Source organism: Muntiacus reevesi, chromosome 1, assembly GCF_963930625.1.
Source record: "Muntiacus reevesi chromosome 1, mMunRee1.1, whole genome shotgun sequence".
In the NCBI taxonomy this organism is placed as follows: domain Eukaryota; kingdom Metazoa; phylum Chordata; class Mammalia; order Artiodactyla; family Cervidae; genus Muntiacus; species Muntiacus reevesi.
Window position 1 is genome coordinate 196002997 of NC_089249.1, and position 18952 is coordinate 196021948.

At 46.0% G+C, this 18952-nt stretch overlaps 1 protein-coding gene across 9 annotated transcripts in view; it reads left to right on the forward strand.

Annotated features, from left to right (window-relative positions):
* The window catches only part of HNRNPM (heterogeneous nuclear ribonucleoprotein M), a 38571-nt gene extending 20068 nt beyond the window's left edge, over positions 1-18503 (forward strand). For 2 of the 9 annotated variants that reach the window (XM_065917895.1, XM_065917897.1), the window contains 10 exons: positions 414-463; positions 1959-2019; positions 4213-4314; positions 5749-5793; positions 6254-6331; positions 9631-9729; positions 13028-13081; positions 15033-15835; positions 16508-16559; positions 18081-18503. In XM_065917895.1, the coding sequence (XP_065773967.1) occupies positions 414-463; positions 1959-2019; positions 4213-4314; positions 5749-5793; positions 6254-6331; positions 9631-9729; positions 13028-13081; positions 15033-15835; positions 16508-16559; positions 18081-18244 (1508 nt within the window). In that variant the 3' untranslated portion in view covers positions 18245-18503. The remainder of the gene's footprint in view (positions 1-413; positions 464-1958; positions 2020-4212; positions 4315-5748; positions 5794-6253; positions 6332-9630; positions 9730-13027; positions 13082-15032; positions 15836-16507; positions 16560-18080) is intronic. The other 7 variants (XM_065917902.1, XM_065917903.1, XM_065917899.1 and 4 more) reach the window with 5 other exon arrangements.
* The last annotated feature ends 449 nt before the right edge of the window (positions 18504-18952 follow it).

Sequence of the window (18952 nt, forward strand, 5' to 3'; positions counted from 1 at the left end):
GAAGGGGGAGTTCATGTAGCACATGGAATCTTAGTTTGCTAAGCAGGGATCGAATCTGCTTCCTTTGCATTGGAAGTATGAAGTTGAACCATTGGACCGTGAAGGGAGTCCCTGATGTGAGTGCTTTTTAAGAGGAGGATGGTTTAGTGAGAAATATAAGATTTTATGAATGAAGATCACACACCTAAGGAGTAAGCAGAGGTTTCCTTTTATCCCCCTTGAGCCTTGTTTATTGCTGCTTTTATGCTTACTGTAGGAACAAATACTTGAAAGTATAAGCAGGAATCAAAATTACTCATAAATTTACCACTTAGAGGGACTGGTGGCAGCAGTTGGAGTGTTTTTCTCTTGGGTATTTCTCTTGCTATGCATGTTTTTAGAATTGCAAGAAATAGCCTTAATTGTAATATCAGCTATGTTTAATGGCCAGCTGCTGTTTGACAGACCAATGCACGTGAAAATGGTAAGTTAATAGGATCTTTTATTTATTTATTGGTTGTGCTGGATCTTTGTTGCTGCACTCTGACTTTCTCTAGTTGCTGGGAGTGAGGGCTACGCTCTAGTTGTGGTGCACAGGCCTTCTCATTGCAGTGGCTTCTCTTACTGTGTAGCACAGGCTCCAGGGCACATGGACTTCAGTAGTTGTGGTTCATGGGCTGAGTTGCTCTGTGGCATGTGGAATCTTCCTGGACGAGGGATTGAATCCATGTTCCCTGCGTTGGCAGGTGGATTCTTAACTACTGGACCACCAGGGAATTCCAAGGATCTTTTTCTCTTTAATATACTCAAATAAGGTTAGCAGAAACATGGGATTGTTAAGAGTGTACATGCACATAGCCGTTGTGCTCTATTTATGGATCAGTCTGAGTCAAAGTGTGCAGTATGTTGAGCAAATTTATGACAGAAATAACAACTTTTTGCTCATGCAGCTCTTCAGATATTTTTTCCTTTGCATGATCAGGAGTCACTAGAGTATCCTGCTTGAGCAAGTAGTTGTTGGTTTCAGAGAATGGTTATATACATAGGTTTCCAATTTTCAGAGTATTGAAGTATGTTTGGTTAGCATCCTATCTGTTGTAAACATAATGAAGTCTGATTCAGAAAGCCTTTAAAGTTCTTTTGGAGCATTTTAGTATAAACATTAGCCCAGCTGTGGCTGTGCCAAAGATGCCAAAGATAACAGTATTAATGATTAATGCAAGCATGACTGGAACATGCTGAGGGTCATCTAGTTAGGACTGAAGATCAGGAAGGAAATAGAAGAACTTACTAAGGATTTATTTCGTTCCTTTAAGCGTTCACTTTAGCTTTTTGAATAGATAATTGCTTCACGTCATCTGACTGATAGCTCAGTTGGTAAAGAATCCACCTGCAATGCAGGAGACCCTGGTTTGATTCCTGGGTTGGGAAGATCCGCTGGAGAGGGGATAGGTTACCCACTCCAGTATTCTTAGGCTTCCCTTGTGGCTCAGCTGGTAAAGAATCTGCCTGCAATGCTGGAGACCTTGGTTTGATCCCTGGCTTGGGAAGATCCCCTGGAGAAGGGAAAGGCTACCCACTCCAGTATTCTGGCCTAGAGAATTCCATGGACAGTTCATGGGGTCACCAAGAGTCAAACACGACTGAGTGACTTTCATATGATTCAAAAGTCAGAACACATGAAAAGTTGAGCATGAGAGTCTTTCTCTTACTTTGTGTCACGGTCCCATTCTTCCCCCATAGTGATGTGAACGTTTATTTTTTATCTTTCCCCCTTTACACGAAGGTCGCAACTCTCCCATATTCTCCCCCCCCCCCCCCCCCCAATATTCTTTTATTTATACTTGACATGTTCTTCCATGGCATGGGTGTATCTTCATGTTTCTGATCCGTCCTTTGTTGATAGGAATTGTTTGCAGCTTTTGCTGTTGCTGGCAGTGCTGCAGGGAATACTGAGATTTATTCACACTCTCTTTCAGGATGAGAGGGCCTTACCAAAGGGAGATTTTTTCCCTCCTGAGCGTCCACAACAACTTCCCCGTAAGTGTCCAATTATTATGGCTACGATTTTGAATTTGATATATTCTAACCAGAAAATTACAATTACCTTTGAACTTGGGCTGTCAGTCTGCAGTTATCTAGACTGTTCTTGAGCAAAACATTCAAAAAGATTGTTTTCCTTATAAATTTTTTCGGGGTGAAAAAATGAGCAGAGGGACAATGTAGGAAGGGTTGTTAGGATTACATTGCGGTGAGGCAGGCTGCCCAGGACACAGACGGTGTAGCTGGGAAGAAACAAACTGCAAAAAAAAATGAAAGCCAGCTTGCGCTTGGGTTCAGAAGAGATTGGTTATTACCATATGGCCCAGCAGTCCCACTCTTAGGTATTCACTACAAGAGAACTGAAACCTTATACCCATAGAGAAACCTGTACACGGATGTTCATGACTGCATGGTTTCAGCTGATGAATGGGTAAATAAAACATGGTAAATCTATACAGTGGACTATTAGCCATAAAAAAAGAAATGAAGTACTGGTAATGTGCTACAGTATGGATGAACTTTGATTCTGTCTATTGGAAATGCCTCAAACAGGCGAGTTCATAGACAGGTGGATTGTGATTGCCAGGGCCTGGAGAAAGGGTGAAGTTTATGGTGTGTGAAGTATAACAGTCAGAATTTTTATATAGGGTTGTTTGTGACATCCAGGTAAAAGTCCATCCTGGAGCAGGGAAGGCATAGGTGGGAAGATGGGGTAATAGTGCAGTCATCCCGGGCAGGCCCACAGAAGGGCGGGGAGCCTCAGCACAGCCGGCAGTGGAGGGGAGGGGCTGTGGTGGCATGGGGGGCTGTGTATCAGCAGTACAGGCAGGACGACCTGTGGGAGGCAGACTGGGGGTTGGGAGAGGGCAAGACCAGCAGGTGTCTGTGAGAGAGGACTTTTCCTCACGTGAGGCTGTCGGGTGAAGGTGTTCGGAGGGCCAGCCAGGGCTGCCTCCTGTCTGGAGCAGTGGCTCATGCCTAATGCTTAGCCTTCAGAGGTTGAATTGAATGGGAGCCTAGACTAGCGTACTAATTCTTGTTTGCAGTTTAGGATTATAGAAGCATAGTAGAGACAGATTTTTGAGGGGAAGTCCATGGTTTCACGAATATAAGATGGGCTGTCTGTTGAAAGTTAGCATTATTTCGAGATGGACCCGTGTCCTTGTCATCATCTGCAGTCTCCTGCGGTGGTTACCAGGAACAGGGTGCTGGCTCTTGTTGACTTTGTGCCTGGAGGAGGGGGTAAGGGCTGCTTGGCAGCCAGACTGGCACCCTGGGCTCCAGGGAGCCCATTATCTGTGGCTTTTGGTTTCCCCAGAAAATCTTCGGGTTGACTTCAGTGCTTTGGGGAGTAAGTAACCTTGGTGAGCTGTTGCTGCTGTTTATGTGCAGTTTCAGAACAGGGATGTTAATCAGATTAAAATTGGAGAACTGGTGTCAGGTGTTTTTTTTTAAGTGAACTTTGTTCCTATTAAAAAAAATCTCACCTGGTCTTAGCCTCCAAGCCATGATCACCCAGAGCATTGCAAGTATCTTACACTCTCAGGCCTTGTTGGCTGTTTTGAGGTCAGCCTGTATTTATTCTGTGGGTAGGGTACGATCCTTGGCTTAGGAAGCTTTCTGGGTAGTAGATGGGTTCCTTGGATACACTAGCTTCATTACTCAAACCACCTGCAGCAGAGTCGGAGAATAGCCTAAGGCCACTGTGTTAATTGGCTGGTTTTAACATTGTTTTTCTGGAGAGAAGTCCTTTGGGTCACCAGGTTGAGAGATGAGGGTTGGGCATATTTGTGCTGTTTGCTGTCTGAGGTCTCCAGTTGCCTTTTCTGATTAAACATTTCTCATTTCACTATTCAGGGAAACAAGTAGGTGCTCACAACTTGTCACTGTGTGGGTTGTTCACAGTTCTTTGCTGATGTTTTCTCATGAACTGATTTTTAGTTGTGTTCATTTTATATAGATCACACATTCTAGTCCCTGATGTTTTATGAGAGGTTATGCCTTTAAAGGGAGAGCTCCCAAATACGCCAATGTTGCATCATGGATTAGGCTCTGGATTTGGTGGTACAGATGGGTGGTGGGGCGAGTGTGACAGCTACTATGCAGTAAACAAAGGCTCTTTTTAACTTTGAGGGTCAGGGCTTCCTAAGGAAGTAGAATCAATACTCTGACTTTCTCATTTCCTTTCAGATGGACTTGGTGGTATTGGCATGGGGTTAGGACCAGGAGGGCAGCCTATTGATGCCAACCATTTGAATAAAGGCATTGGAATGGGCAACCTGGGACCTGCAGGTAAGAAGTACAGTGTGCCTCTTGAGTGGGGATTTCTGGGAAAGTTAAAGTTATTAAGTTAATTTTTGGGATAATTGGACATTGATTGAATAGTTCAAGTGGAATGAGGCTCATATTGGGATAAAATTAATTCCTTCCTTATTTGATTCATTTTAATTGGGCTTCCCTGGTGACTCAGACAGTACAGAATCCACCTGCAATGCAGGAGACATGGGTTCAATCCCTGGGTCGGGAAGATCCCTGGAGAAGGAAATGGCAACCCACTCCAGTATTCTTGCCTAAAGAATTCCATGGACAGAGGAGCCTGGAGGGTCACAAGGAGTCAGACATGACTGAGCGACTAACGTTTTGATTAAGGCAGTATTTTGGATTTTTACCAAGTGAATACTTCTTTCTAAAACTATTGTGCTTTGCATTTTATCCTCACAAGTCCTTCTGAGCTGAGATACTCAGTTGAGCTTTTGGAAAAGAGGAGGCAAGCCAGAGAGATGGTCTTGCTCAAGGTCACACTATCAGTTAGTGACAGAAATTCCTGATCTTGGGATCACCTCACTGCCACCGTCTATCTCCCAGACGCCTGTGGGCTGTCACCTGGTGTTTACAGGGCTTCTCGAGGCAGGGCCATTGGCAGATGCAGAAAGACATGGAGGGCCTCGTCACATGATTACATAGCTCTCCTAGGCCTGTCTAAGAAGAAAAGCAGTAGCTAACGAATAAAAGCTTTGACATGAAGAATGAACTTTGAACTTCACTTTTCGGTGTTTTCGTTCAATGAGGCATTCATATATCATTTAAATATTATACTGCATTTTTATGGCCTCAGACTTATGTCTTGCTTGCAGTTGTTTGAATTGCAAGATGGATGCCCTCAACCCTACTACTGTCAGTTCTGCTTTTCCTTTGTCTCCCTCCCAGATTAAGCTCTGGGGCGAACGAAAGTGTTTCAGGTGGCTCTACCGATCTGAACACCACATCCCCTGACCTGACACCTCAGAGGAAAGTCTGGGGTTGAGGAGAGGGAAGCCTCAGTGTTTTTAGGAACTGCTCTTTATTTAGAGAATTTTACCTTTAAAGGAGATTTTTAAATCTACTTCTGTTCCTGAAGTAAGCTTCTAAAAAGTGCCTTAGTCTCTTCCTAATACTTAACATTTCATGTCTAATTCGGTCATTTAATGAAACTATGTGAACACTATCAAATTTTGAGTCACATGATGATTATTTAGTTAAAGGCATAAGTCGCTTTTTTGGAATGTACTAGTTATATTAGTTGAAATGGAAGAGCCCCCACCCCATTTTTTTTTTTTCCCCCTTGACAATTAAAATATATTTGGAGTCAGGGATATTTTTTGCTGTTTGAAATTTCTTGTGCTTTTTTAAGTTCAAACATTACGGCTTTGACATAATTTTAGTTTGCATTGACTTTTTCTTTTTAAGGAATGGGAATGGAAGGCATAGGATTTGGAATAAATAAAATGGGAGGTAAGACAACTCAAATGAAGTATGAATGTAACTACTTTTAGGTATGGTTCCCCCTCTTTTCTTCCCTTTTCCTTCTCTCTTAAGCCCTGCATGAAATTTTCACTTCAGTTTCCAAACAGTTTAAGTCTAGAGATTACTTTTACCCATTGATCCTTCTATTGGACGACTTGGCTTTTGGTTCTGGCTTTCTCACTAACTAGCTCTGTGACCTTGGGCAAGTCACTCCATCTCTCTGGGTCTCTCTTTGCTTGTCTGTTCATTGACTGGATTGGATCAGATCAGTCTTTTGAAGGTAGTGATTTTTAAGTAAGGGCTCTAGCCTTTTTTCTCCAAAAGCCCTTAGGACTTGGTAAGTTTCTGGCAGCATATGCCCTAGGTGAAACTTGTGAAAACATTTTCGTTTCCTGTTCACTTTGAGTCTTGTTGGGCTGCTGCTAAAATGCAAATATGTCTCTTTCAGGCATGGAAGGACCCTTTGGTGGTGGTATGGAAAACATGGGTCGATTTGGATCTGGGATGAACATGGGCAGAATAAACGGTAAGAGCTGTGTACCTACCTACCTACCCTTTGCTGGCTGTTGGTTCTAGGTGACCTTTAGGCAGCAGACCGATTTTTAATAAGTGATTTCACCTTCCCACTTTTGTACTGAATCTGATAACTTTGAATTGCCTTAAATAGTTTGTTTTCCAGAAGCTAGATTTAATGGTAGGCAAGTGTTCATTCTCTTAGTTACTAAACTCTTGAGGTCTTTTGTTTCAGATCTTCCCAGTAATTGTCTAATAAAACTTTAAAAACTTTAAAGCATTCCTGTGGCCTCCAGCACTTGTCTCCCCTGGAGTATTGCACTGGGTGAGGCATGATCATCTGCTCTGATGTCTGCAAATTGGGAGTGGATGCAGCATTTGTTTAATTTTATATTTATATCATGTGAAATTTGGTGTACTACTGTTTAAATCATATAGGCCTCCCATCTTAATAACTGAGACATAGTTATGTCAAGTATATTGATAACACTGTTATTTCATTTAGTCCTTGCAAGAACCATATGATGTGTAGGTACTATTATCCCCATTTCATTGGAAATTGAGGCCCAGAGTGACTTGCCTAAGGTCACATGGCTAGTAATGATGGAATGTGGACCCAGGCTGTCTGACTCCAGAGCTTGGCTCTTAATCTGAGATCCTGCCTTTTAGAATTGTCTCCAACATAGACACCACTCCCTCCCACCCTCCCCCTCCCCCAAATAGGGCTATAGAGGGCCATGAAGATCTTGCTGCTTTTGAGAGTCTGTCTTTCTGAACTCCTCTGTGATCCACACCTGTGGGAATGCTGCTCTTTTACAAACTTTGTGGAATGAGAAGTTATTAAGAATTTGGGGCTGGAGGTTTTTTTGGTTTTAACTTTTAAAATTGAACTATGGTTGATTTACAATGTTTTGTTAATTTCTGCTATACAGCAAAGTAACTCAGTTAGTATACATGTAAGGATTTGGGTTTAAATGTTTCTTTGCTGGTCTATGTAACATACCACGTGAAGACTGTATAGAGGAAGAGAGAACCTCACTAGGATAGATAGTAACTATCAAACTGGAAAGACAGATTCCTGTTGAATAAGCTGCCCTTCTTCTTCATGGAGTACCTTGTTTTAGATGAAAAGATTTAGGAAGAATAATAAGAAATGAAGGAACAGAGGTTTGTGTTTCCAGTGTACTTTTAGGTTGTCTTTAGCTCGTGTGTGCATGGCATTTTTAATAAAAAGTAAGACTTGGAGAAGTCTGGCTTGATAAGTATTTGCTCAGAGCAGATGAACCATTAAAAAGGAGATTTGGGTTGTTGCTCTGAGGAGTGGAGTGATACGATTTAGAAGTTGATGGAAACGAGGGTCGGCCTATGCTGAGCCATGGGGACAAAGTCTTGGGTAACCTGGCTGATGGAATTCAGCAGTTACGCTTGTGAGCCTGTGATTCAAGGTTCCAAGTGCTGAGTGCCTTGAAGAGCCATAGTGGAGGATGTGTTGCTGCTTTTGTGTTCTGGGATGTTCCCAGATCCAGATACTCAGAGTCCTCCTCCTCCATCCTCTGCAGCAGGGAGTTGGAGGCTTCCTGCATTGGAGCTGTTTTGAGATTCGGGTTGAATTGGCTTCAGAGTCCTTGGGCACTGGGTCCAAGGAAGGTTTCAGTCACTGGAGAAGTTGATAAAGATGTGTCAGATTTAATTTAATGTTTAGTTGATGATCATGATGCCGTCCCATTATAGTCATGGGTGCTGACAACATTATACTGTTAGAGGTCAGATTTTCAGGGCCAGTCAACAAACCAGTGAAGGTCAAATCTTAGGATACATACAAAAATTTTTAAATGGGAAGGTCATCACATACCAAGCAATGCTTGGTTTGATGCAGTGTTTGACAGTGAAAGTTCTTGCTCTGACTCTTGCTCCCCTTTCTGTGTTGGGGAGTGTACATGGGACTGTGTAGTGCTCCCTGTGCTCTGCAGTCTGTGGCGGTCGGGAGGATAAGTTCTGAGGCCTTTGCCAACACGTTAATGCCTGCATATGACTTCTTTTTGGGGGATGTTGCCTTCTTCACGGGCTTATGATAAGGATTAAAGGTGCACGGCAGAGCTCCCATCCGTTACCACTCTGGGATTTTTCTTCTGCCTACCATACACAGGCTTGCCTGAGTTAGATGTATTTCCAGCAGATAGTGAGCCACCAACCTGTAACCTAGTGGGGTGGATTCAAATTGTGACTGAAGTCCACTGCTGATATCTGCTGTATCTTATTAATTAATGATGCTGGCCTGCTTCCGTGTTTGTAAATTTGTAATGCATTCATTTGCTTCATTGAAAGTATAGGGGCTCCAGCTGCATTTTTGGTAATTGTGCAATAAAAGCATCCATTCTATAGCACCTGTACACCTGACATTTCTCAGGAGCAAATTAATAACCAGATTTTCCAAGGACCTTTCAATATGGAAGGGAGACAGTGTGATGACACTCTGTCTTGCTTTAGAGGAATATACAAGGGAAGAAGTAGCCAGTGACAGGAATCCTGAAAGGGTTTCTCAAACAGGTGGCAGCTGTGGCAGGGCTTTTCCCGCACAGGAGCTAAGACATTTGTTTCTAGAAGACATTGTGAAAAAATAATAAGTATTCCTGCAGTCAGTGTAGAAGAATGAAGTTCCCAAACCCCATTATATAGATGAAACTGCTCCAGTTATTGGAAGAGCAGTTGTGTTGTCTGTCCACAGGCATCTTTCTGTTCTGGTGGTTGTGCTGGTGACTGGACCGTGGACTTCTGTATTGGATTTAGGTTCCAGCCTTTGCCTCCCTCCTTATGGAGCATGTGACATCAGTCGAGTTTCTCAGTCATTGAGCCTCAGTTTGGGACCAGTAGTGGTGGAGGTTGATGCAGGTGTGCAGGCTGATTGTGAGGAGTCCATGAAATCATAGCACCTGTAAAGGCCCTGGGCCAGGCAGGCACGGCGGGGGGTGCCCCAGAGCTGGTAGCTGCTGCTGCTGCTACTGTGTGTGACCTGGGCAGGCTCTCCTGCAGCCTTCCTATGCCAGCTACTACAGGAGCGGGTGCTAGGTGCACCCTCTGTGTGATTGTGATGTAAGTGGAAGTTAGTCCTCAGTGGACTAAAGGTAGGGTATTTTCAGGGATTCATTTGTGGTGACTTGCCTCTTTAAGGAATAGAGGATGAATACTGGTTTCCTGTAGAGAACTAAACGTGCTGACTTGCTGGTAGTTGTTGTGTATCTATAGTTTTTGGATTTAATGTCTAAAACATAATGGCATTCCTGGAAAGGCCGAGGGTAATGTTTTTTTCCACAGAGATGGAGCGTGGCATGGGTGGAGGATTTGAGAGAGACTTTGCCAGAAAGCAGATGGGAATGTCTCGAAGCTTTGGAGAGCCCCTTGGCAGAGGAATGGGTAAGAAGGCCCCATGGACCCCATGTGGTCAGGGTCAACCCCCCAGGGGTGCAGGCTCACCCTGATGTTGGGAGGTTCTTAGGCAAAGTCAGCTATTTTTCTGAAGGCTTTTAAAAAATTGTATGTTTTCTAGACCTGATACAAACTTTTGGTCTTTGGATTTTTTTATTGATAGCAGCAGCACTATTGTTTTAGTCTTTTCAATGGTTGCTTTTTTCACATTGGTGTAAGGTTTTCTTGCTGTGGATTTAAGACTGCTGTGTTTAGGTGAAGTTGTGGCTCTCTAGTCATGCGGAAGATTGTCAAGGCTCAGCAGGGGTGGGGTGGGCAGTTATGAGTATCCTTAGTCCAGTGGCCTGTAGGGTTCCAGTTGAATGAGGGTGTTCTTGCTCTTGCATGTGAAACAGCCCTTAGTGAACCAGGGAAGTTTCCTAATGTTGGAAGGCTTTGCGTATTGGGTTCATCTAAATGTAGTTTTGGTTAGTTTGCAGAGCAATATATTCTTTACTTTTCCATAGTTGGCTTCCCCTGTTTTGAGTTTAGAGGTTTCTGAGAATCTGTCAGCCTAATTCTCCTCTGTTAATTAGTGTGGAACAAAGAGATTGGCTATTCAGGGGCTCTAGAGTTTGTTTCTCTCAGAGGAGATTTAGAGCGTGGATAACACTCCCCCACACACATGCCCCCTTCCCCCATCTTCACTGGCATCTCATCCTGAGCAGATAGGCGGCTGCTAGGTGCTGGCCTCAAAGAGTGCTCAGCCTCTGTCTCTGTGGGACACCTGGGGCTAGGTGTGAGAATTGTAAGCTCTTTATGTCTAGTTTGTGTGAGCTAAGCTGTATTCTTAGATTTTATGAAGGCCCTAGAAAACTCGTCATCAGTGAGACAGGGTTCAGCATTCTGAAGCTTATCTCTGGGAACCCAGTCTTCTGTGTTTACTTCATGAAAATCAGAAATTATTAAAAACTGTTTCTTTCAGAGTAGCCAGTTGACCTTTGGTTCATTACCCCCCTGTTGGTGGTTAGGAAAGTTGAGTGGCTTTTCTTTTGTCGACACTGACTGGTAGTCAAGATTTCTTTTCCGGCTTGCTTGTTGTGACTGTTGCTTTATTTTTTATTATCCCAGAGCTTTAGAATTTGGGCATATGTGATTAGGTCAGTTTCAAGTTTCTTGTTGCCATAACTGTCTTTGTTTTTGTGTCTTGGAATGGTGGGATATTAAAAAACTAAGTTATTGTCGTTTGACTGCAAATACTAATTTGTAGATGAGAACAAAATGGCACATGACTTTGCTCCCTCAGGCACTTTCTCCTCCTCTTGAGCCTTGATCCTTTGTTGCTCTGGGTACCTCTCAGCTCTGATGAGGCTGTCAACTTTGCCCCAGGTCCTGTGGTGGCCCAGGAAGCAGGTGAGCTGCTGAGGTCATCTCGTGTGGTGCCAGGAAACTTGTCCTCTCCCGACTGGAACACAGAACGGCCACTGCCGGCCTTGTTCTCAGGAGAGAACGAGGCTCCTTTGGGCCTTCACTCTGATTGAGACCATGTCCTGTTTGTCCTGAGGCTTCCCACAGTGGCCATGGCAACAGTAAAGAGCTTTTGTTCTCTAGGTTCTTAGGATCAGACCCAAGTTAGCAAAACGGTCTTTGTAACAAATCAAATTTTAAAGTCAGGTTTCAGAGGAGTTGCCTGGGTTGTTTTTCAGACTCAGTTCCTGACCTTTTATTTCTGTGTGACTTACTCGACAGGTCATTTTGGTGTGCCATTCGGTGTCCCTTCCTTCCTGTCAAGGCAGTAGATCGTTACCTCTATGCAGACAGCTGTACTTGGTACTACAGGGGTGTAGATGGATCCTTGACCTTGAAGGGTGTGCTGTCACCTAGGGGTAATGCTGAGAGTGGCTTGGGGCAGCGCCACAGGTCAGCTCGGAGAAGTGACCTAATTGAGGGAGCCGTGGAGATGCTGGCTCCTTGGGCTCTTGGCAACCATGTGAGCACCACACAAAGGCTCTTGTTTTCTCTGTATTAGGATTTGTAAAAGTACCACTCTAGTAGACTGGTAGAAGTGGTGGGGGTGCAGGAACTGCAGGGCATGCTGGAGGGTTGGGTTTCAGCATGGTAGAAGGGTCCATGCCCACAGAGAGGGCTGACAGCATCAGTTGCAGAGACTTGGAGGTGTTGGTCTACCCTGTATGGAAAGAACAGATTAAAATTGAGAGTCAGAGCAGAGAGGCCTGTGAATGCCCTTTGTGAAAATAATTCAGTCTTTCTCTTCTAATCAGTAGTGGGCCGATTGCGAAGTCTTTTGCAGGGAATGGTTTGCTCCGTGTACTGTTATAGGAACTATACCACAGGCCTGGGCATGCAGAGCAGGCTCCCAGGCGTCATGCAAGAGTAATCCCTGGTCTTGCTCGCAGGTGGGAGGTCCGTTTCTTGGTTTACCTTCCCACCCCCTTCCTTTAGCAGGTAATTGTAACACTTGAAACAGCTGCAGGGCAAAGGGTTCAGTCTCCTCGTGGTCATGGTCACAGTATGAGATGTGCTCTGTGGCTGTTGTCCATGTTGCTTAGCACTCTTCAAGACCAGCGAGAGGGTGGGGACAGGTCTCTCTTATATAATGAAAGACCCAGAAGAAACTGAAACGCTAACTAGCTTAAAATAGGTTTTTTTGAACCGCCAGCAAGCAAGCAGCAGTATTGCTGTTTTGGACAGCTAAGCGTATTGGGGTTTGTTCGCCTGGGGCGGCGTCTGTCACTTGGTCGCCATCACATGTAGCTCCCTCCACACAGGGCTGATGGGCTCAGTTGGCTACCGCCTGGCCTCGCCTGGCTTGTGGACTGGGACGAACTTCCAGCGCTGCACACGGTTACTGCTGGTTTTTATGCTTTGGACTCTCAGTGTAGCTACAGCAGTTTGTTGAAGGGTACCTGTGAGGGGTTGACTGGAAATGGGCGGGTGAATGCAATGCGCTCTTCAGTCTGCAAGTACTGAGGGTCTGGACCGGCTTTAGAAAACTGGGCTGCTGGTACCCCCATTCCTGCTGTGACTTTCCAAGTTCAGTTCATGGGTGCCTTTCCAGAGGCCCTCCCGACCGGGCCTGGGCGTGGAGCTCCATGGGCCCTGCCATCATGACCCATCGTCAGGACTCTTACAGCTTCCTAGTAAAATGACCTTGTCTGTGTGTGTGTTTCTCACCCCCTCCCCCTTTCCTTTTTTAATTAGTAGTAGTCCTGCTCTGGAATCTGTGATATATTTCTATTTCCATAGAGGAATTTGGCTAATTTTTTTTTCTTCCTGATTTCCTTAGAAATCCTAAGTAATGCCCTGAAGAGAGGAGAGATCATTGCAAAGCAGGGAGGAGGTAGGAAACGCTTAGTTTTGATGTTTTGATGTTTAGAATAGGCTTGTGTTACTGGGGGTAGTAGAGTGTAGTGCTGAAAGCATGGGCTCGAAATAGACTGCCTGGGGTGGGGAACCAGCTCTGCCTTCTCTTAGCTGTGTGACACTTGGCAAGTTACTGAACTTCTCTGTTTTTCATGCTGTAAAATGGGGCTATCATGGTACCTACCTCATAGGGTTGGCGGTCTGTAAAGTAAATGACTTAATGCGTACACATTAGCCATTGTCGGAATGTCCATGTGATTTGGGGGCTTTCTTGTTTCTAGTGGTATAAAATTGCAAATTGCTAAAAGTAAATATCTTACCTGATTATCAAAGTGTACACCACCTAATCATATGGACTGTATACACATACTCAAATTCAGAAAATTATGAAGAATGTAAATACCTGAAATCTCACTGCCCAGTGATGAATGCTATAATTGAAATACATTCTTCCATTAGTACACCTTTTTTGACAGGTACCTAAAACTAAATGCACTTATTTCAGAAAAGAAGAAAAGTGTTTTTTTTTTCCTTATGGCTCTGAGCATCTTGGCATGTCCTTGCTAACTCCACTTGCTGGAGTTACTCTGTGGTGGGCCGATACTAGAATTCCATGTGGGTACTGTTTCTTCCTAGTTCTTAGCCGCTCTTGGCATCTGGAGTGTCACACTCATTTTTGATAAATCTTTTGGGTGTGCTATCCACCCTTTCTAGACTTGTTACATTTTTATAGTTTCTGAGATATTTTGGCTCTGAAAATTTAATATACTTAAAATTATGTTTATATTTTGCCACTTGGTCTGTTGTTACTCAGCGAAGGAAAGAGTCACCGAGAAATGGCATGACTTGTGCAAGGTCGTGGCCTTGGTCAGTTAGAGAATCAAAGAATGTTTCCTCTTCTTGATTTGCATCCTGGCCTTGGCTGCTTGATTCAGTAATGGCAGGCTGAGTGCTCACCTGCTCGTTTTTCAGAGGCTGGTGGTGGTGGTGGTGAGACTTGAATGAGAGGAACTCTTGGGCTTTGCATGTGGAAAAACTTGGTGGGTGGTGCCTTGGTGATGGAGCAGACCCTCCTCTCTAAAACTGCAGGTGTCACAGGGTCCCTGTGCCCTGCTGACCTGCCGTGGTTCAGTGTCCAGCTGAACCATGAACCATGGCAGTGAGGGACTGATCCCAGGCCACTTCCAGAATCTTCTCTGCAGTGCCATCAGCTTTTTCCTTCAAAACTGGCAGAGTTACACATGGCACAGTCGAGTGACAGTTTCCCTGACAGAGTGAGGTTCATTGGAAGTGGTTGGCTGTGTTCATTCATACATAAGGGTCTATATTAGTGTTGATTTTGGTTTTCTCTGTCTCTTCCTGATCACATGACTGTGTAATAACTTCTCGATGCCGTGGAGTTGCTAAGGACATGCAGCCAAACTGGTTACCAGCAGGGCATTGTAGAGGACAGGTTGGGAGATGATAGAGCTTGTGAGCAATCATTGTCATTATTTATACTCCATGTAAGCTGGTTGGGTGACCAGCTGAGTGTGGGGCTTCTGTCCCCCACCCCTATAATGTCTGGTGGTGGGGAGACTGCAGAGTTTTCAGGAATTGATGTCTGTTGCTCACAAAGCTTGTCCCAGGTATCAGCACCCTCAGAGTGATGTGAAGGACATTGTTGATAAAAGTCCTTGGGTGGGTTTTCCCCTCTTCTAAATTTTTCTATGGAAATTAACTGTGGCACTGAAGTAGGAAGAATGATGTACTCACTACTCAGCTTTAGCAGTTGCCAACATTTGAGGATTATCTATGATAAATTATTGCTGAACCGTGGTTGAGCTTGTATAGTGCCCAGGCCTCTGCACCCAGGGAGCCCTCCAGGCACAATGTGCACACAGGTCCTCAAGCCCCTGATATACACCTATTCTGTGTCTCCGTTTTAGGTGGAGGCGGAGGCAGTGTCCCTGGAATTGAGAGGATGGGCCCCGGCATTGACCGCATCGGGGGGGCCGGCATGGAACGCATGGGCGCAGGCCTGGGCCACGGCATGGATCGTGTGGGCTCCGAGATTGAGCGCATGGGCCTGGTCATGGACCGCATGGGCTCCGTCGAGCGCATGGGCTCTGGCATCGAGCGCATGGGCCCCCTGGGCCTCGACCACATGGCCTCCAGCATCGAGCGCATGGGCCAGACCATGGAGCGCATCGGCTCTGGCGTGGAGCGCATGGGTGCCGGCATGGGCTTTGGCCTCGAGCGAATGGCCGCGCCCATTGACCGTGTGGGCCAGACCATCGAGCGCATGGGCTCTGGTGTGGAGCGCATGGGCCCTGCCATCGAGCGCATGGGCCTGGGCATGGAGCGCATGGTGCCCGCAGGCATGGGGGCAGGCCTGGAGCGCATGGGCCCCGTGATGGATCGCATGGCCACCGGCCTGGAGCGCATGGGCGCCAACAACCTGGAGCGCATGGGCCTGGAGCGTATGGGCGCCAACAGTCTCGAGCGTATGGGCCTGGAGCGCATGGGCGCCAACAGCCTAGAGCGCATGGGTCCTGCCATGGGCCCGGCCCTGGGCGCTGGCATTGAGCGCATGGGCCTGGCCATGGGTGGCGGTGGCGGTGCCAGCTTTGACCGTGCCATCGAGATGGAGCGTGGCAACTTTGGAGGAAGTTTCGCGGGTTCCTTTGGTGGAGCTGGAGGCCATGCCCCTGGGGTGGCCAGGAAGGCCTGCCAGATATTTGTGAGAAATGTAAGTGGCTTTTCAGGACCATCTCAGCCCTATGCTCATGGGGAAGAGGGAGGCAGAGGTCAGCAGGACCAAGGGTGGCAGGTTGCAGTGAGAGGAGATGGCCTCAGAAGGACAGCTGAGGAGCATGCAAGGCCACCTTGCTTGTCTTTGTCCCCAAGGTTTGGTGTCAGTAGAATGAGGTGGGAACATGGGAGCTTATGACACTTGTGCAGCAGAAATAGTGGGTTTTTTGAAATCCTAGGCTTCTCTGACTACTAGGTAGAGAAGACCATGATCTGGAGAACTTGAGGGCTTTTTTTCTTTTAACTCTCAGCTTGATGAGCTGCTAAATACATGGCATGACAGTTCAGAGTGGGGAGAGGGTTATATCTGAATTATCTTCACCAGATGGACAACTTTTAGCCACTGTGCGGTGGATCTGTGGGCTGTTCACTACGGGCAGCTGTGTGTCTTGTTCCCTGTGTGAAGTTGCCGCAGATAACAGGGAGTGAACTTGCTGTGCTAGTTTAGGACCTCACCCAGACAGACTTGTTCTCTGCTGATCATCGCAGTGTGAAGGTCAGCCAGTATCCGTGTGTAATGAGAGGTTTTAAAGGCATCCCAAGACAGTTTAGGTTTCTGCATTAGGATTTGGTTGCATCACTCACCAGTTCCCCTTTTCTCCCCCCTCAGCTCCCATTTGATTTTACATGGAAGATGCTAAAAGACAAGTTCAACGAATGCGGTAAGTGTTTGAGAGAGGCTTCTTAAATGCTTCCTTGTGTTGTGGCTTGTGTCAAGGCTCCCATCCTTGTCTTGTAGACACCTTCCATGACTCTATAGAGGACAGATGGGACTTGCCATTTTTCTGCCTGTGCGAACACTCAAGCTGATTGTTGAGTTTCCTGTTATGTGTCAGACACTTTTTCACCCCTGTCCTCATTTCATCTTTGCTGTTTGCCTTTTCCGGTTTTTGAAAAGAGGCAGCATTGTCCCCATTTTACAGAGTCAAGCAGAGTCACATTGCCAAGATCACATGGCTTCTAAGTGACAAAACTCAATAAAATAAGTACATCTGAGACAAGGGTGCCTTCCACAACCGCACCATGGGTTTGTATCTCAAAGAGCACTCACCCAGCAGGCACGGGTGAGGATTCAGAGGCTCAGGGCAGTGTTTGTGGGCAGCGTGGTTTCCTGGCAAACCGGGCAGCCACTCTGGAAGGCTTGATTTGTGGCCAAAAGGAAGTTCGGTTGTCTCTGGGTGAGGCCCTGCCCCTCACCACCACCACTTCTGTTCTTTGAACCATGGCAAGTTGGGAGCCCCAGCCTTAAGCCAGAGGCCTGGCTGACTCTCTGAATCAAGGCTTCCTTAGTGTTTTCTCATTTCCTTTTGCCGCAGTAACTCAGATTTCACCACTGTTGCAGCCTCTCCTAGTTCTTCTCTTGGGTCAGTTATTGAGCCATAGCCTGCCTTCTTGCCCCGCTCTTGCCCTCTCTTCCTACTCCTTAGTTCACAGATTGTAGTGGAAAAGTCAAGTGGATCATGCCACTTCCCCTCCCAGGCCTGGAGGTGTCTGCCCCTCTGTTGGCAAGAGAAATCCAAAACTGCAGGCCCTGTACCACTTAGTGTCTGCCCAGGCTGTTTTAGGGCTTGCCTCTGAGAAGCCCTCCAGGGCTCATGGCCCTAGTGTTGTGTGGGCTAGCCCCGCTACACTTGTGTTCTTGGCCCTGTGTTTCTCTAGCTCTTCCCTTGTAGATTGCTTTCCACAGTGCTTGACACATAACCAGGATGCTTAACCAGAGCTTGAAGGAATATGTGTAACCTGCTTGTTAATGATTACAAAGCTTATATTTGGACAGTACAGAAGTGTCCATGGTATTGGCGATGGCCTTGCAAACACAAAGGAGCAGTGTATTAAAAGTGAAGCCTCTGTAAAATTTGCCTATAAAGTTGGCTTCACACAGTGTTTTTTTTTTTAATAACTCTTGAGCATGAAGGTGTACATTTGAAGCCACCAAGACTGCTTATCATGAGTCAGATTATTGTCCCATGGGCAGAAGAATGGCAGTGTGGTAGAGGGCCATGGTAGCTGGGTTCCAGCCGCTGTGTTCTGAGCATTCTTGCGTCAGGCGCAAGGGCTGCTCTCCCTTTTGACTCTGTCAACCGAAATCCAACAGGTGATCTGGACTGAGTGGAGCCCAGACTGAGCCTGAGCTCTGGGTTTGCCTGATGAGTTGTGGTCTCTTCTTCCCTCCCTGTGCCCAGGCCATGTGCTGTATGCCGACATCAAGATGGAGAATGGGAAGTCCAAGGGGTGCGGTGTGGTTAAGTTTGAGTCGCCAGAGGTGGCTGAGAGAGCCTGCCGGATGATGAATGGGATGAAGCTGAGTGGCCGAGAGATTGATGTTCGAATCGATAGAAATGCTTAAGCAGTTGCCTTTTTTAAACATCGATACCAGACCTCTGAATTTGTATTTTTTCTTGTTAACCATTTTAATTTGTTGGCTGGATGTATAAAGATGTTTAAAAAATTCAGTTGCTTTTTGGGGTAATTTGAATTACTTTTTTAATGACTGGGGTTCCATTTGACTGTTTGCATTGAGATTGCAATGTGCGCAATTTTTTTTGTAGTTGTGGCATCTTGTTGACATCGAATATGACTTTGATAATAAATACCAGTTCCTGAAAGCTGCTTGCTTTTGCGTGTGTGTTGTGGGGTAACCACCTGAGGTTGAGGGACCAAAGCTGCTTGGTCTCCTTTCTGCCCTTGGAGCTGTGTGGACCCTTGAGGTGAGAGGCCACTGACTGCAGCCTCTTGAGAAAAATCTCTTTATGGAAATCGAGTCCTGAGTGGGCCTGAGTCTCCCAGTGCCTGTGCACACTGATGGTGTGCTTGGCTGTCAGAACCATCCAGTCTCCCCAGGGCAGTGATTCTACGGGGCACAGATACTGCGAGGGGCCCATTTCCAGTTTGACTTCTGTCCCAGTCTGCCCCGGCTGCTGAAAGGAGCATTTGTTTCTCTCAGTCCTGGAGGGTGAGCAGTCCTGTCAAGGTGCTGGCAGATCCAGGGCCTGTTGAGTGCCTGGTCCTAGTTCATGGATGACAGTTTCTAGCTGTAACTTCACGTGGCAGGAGT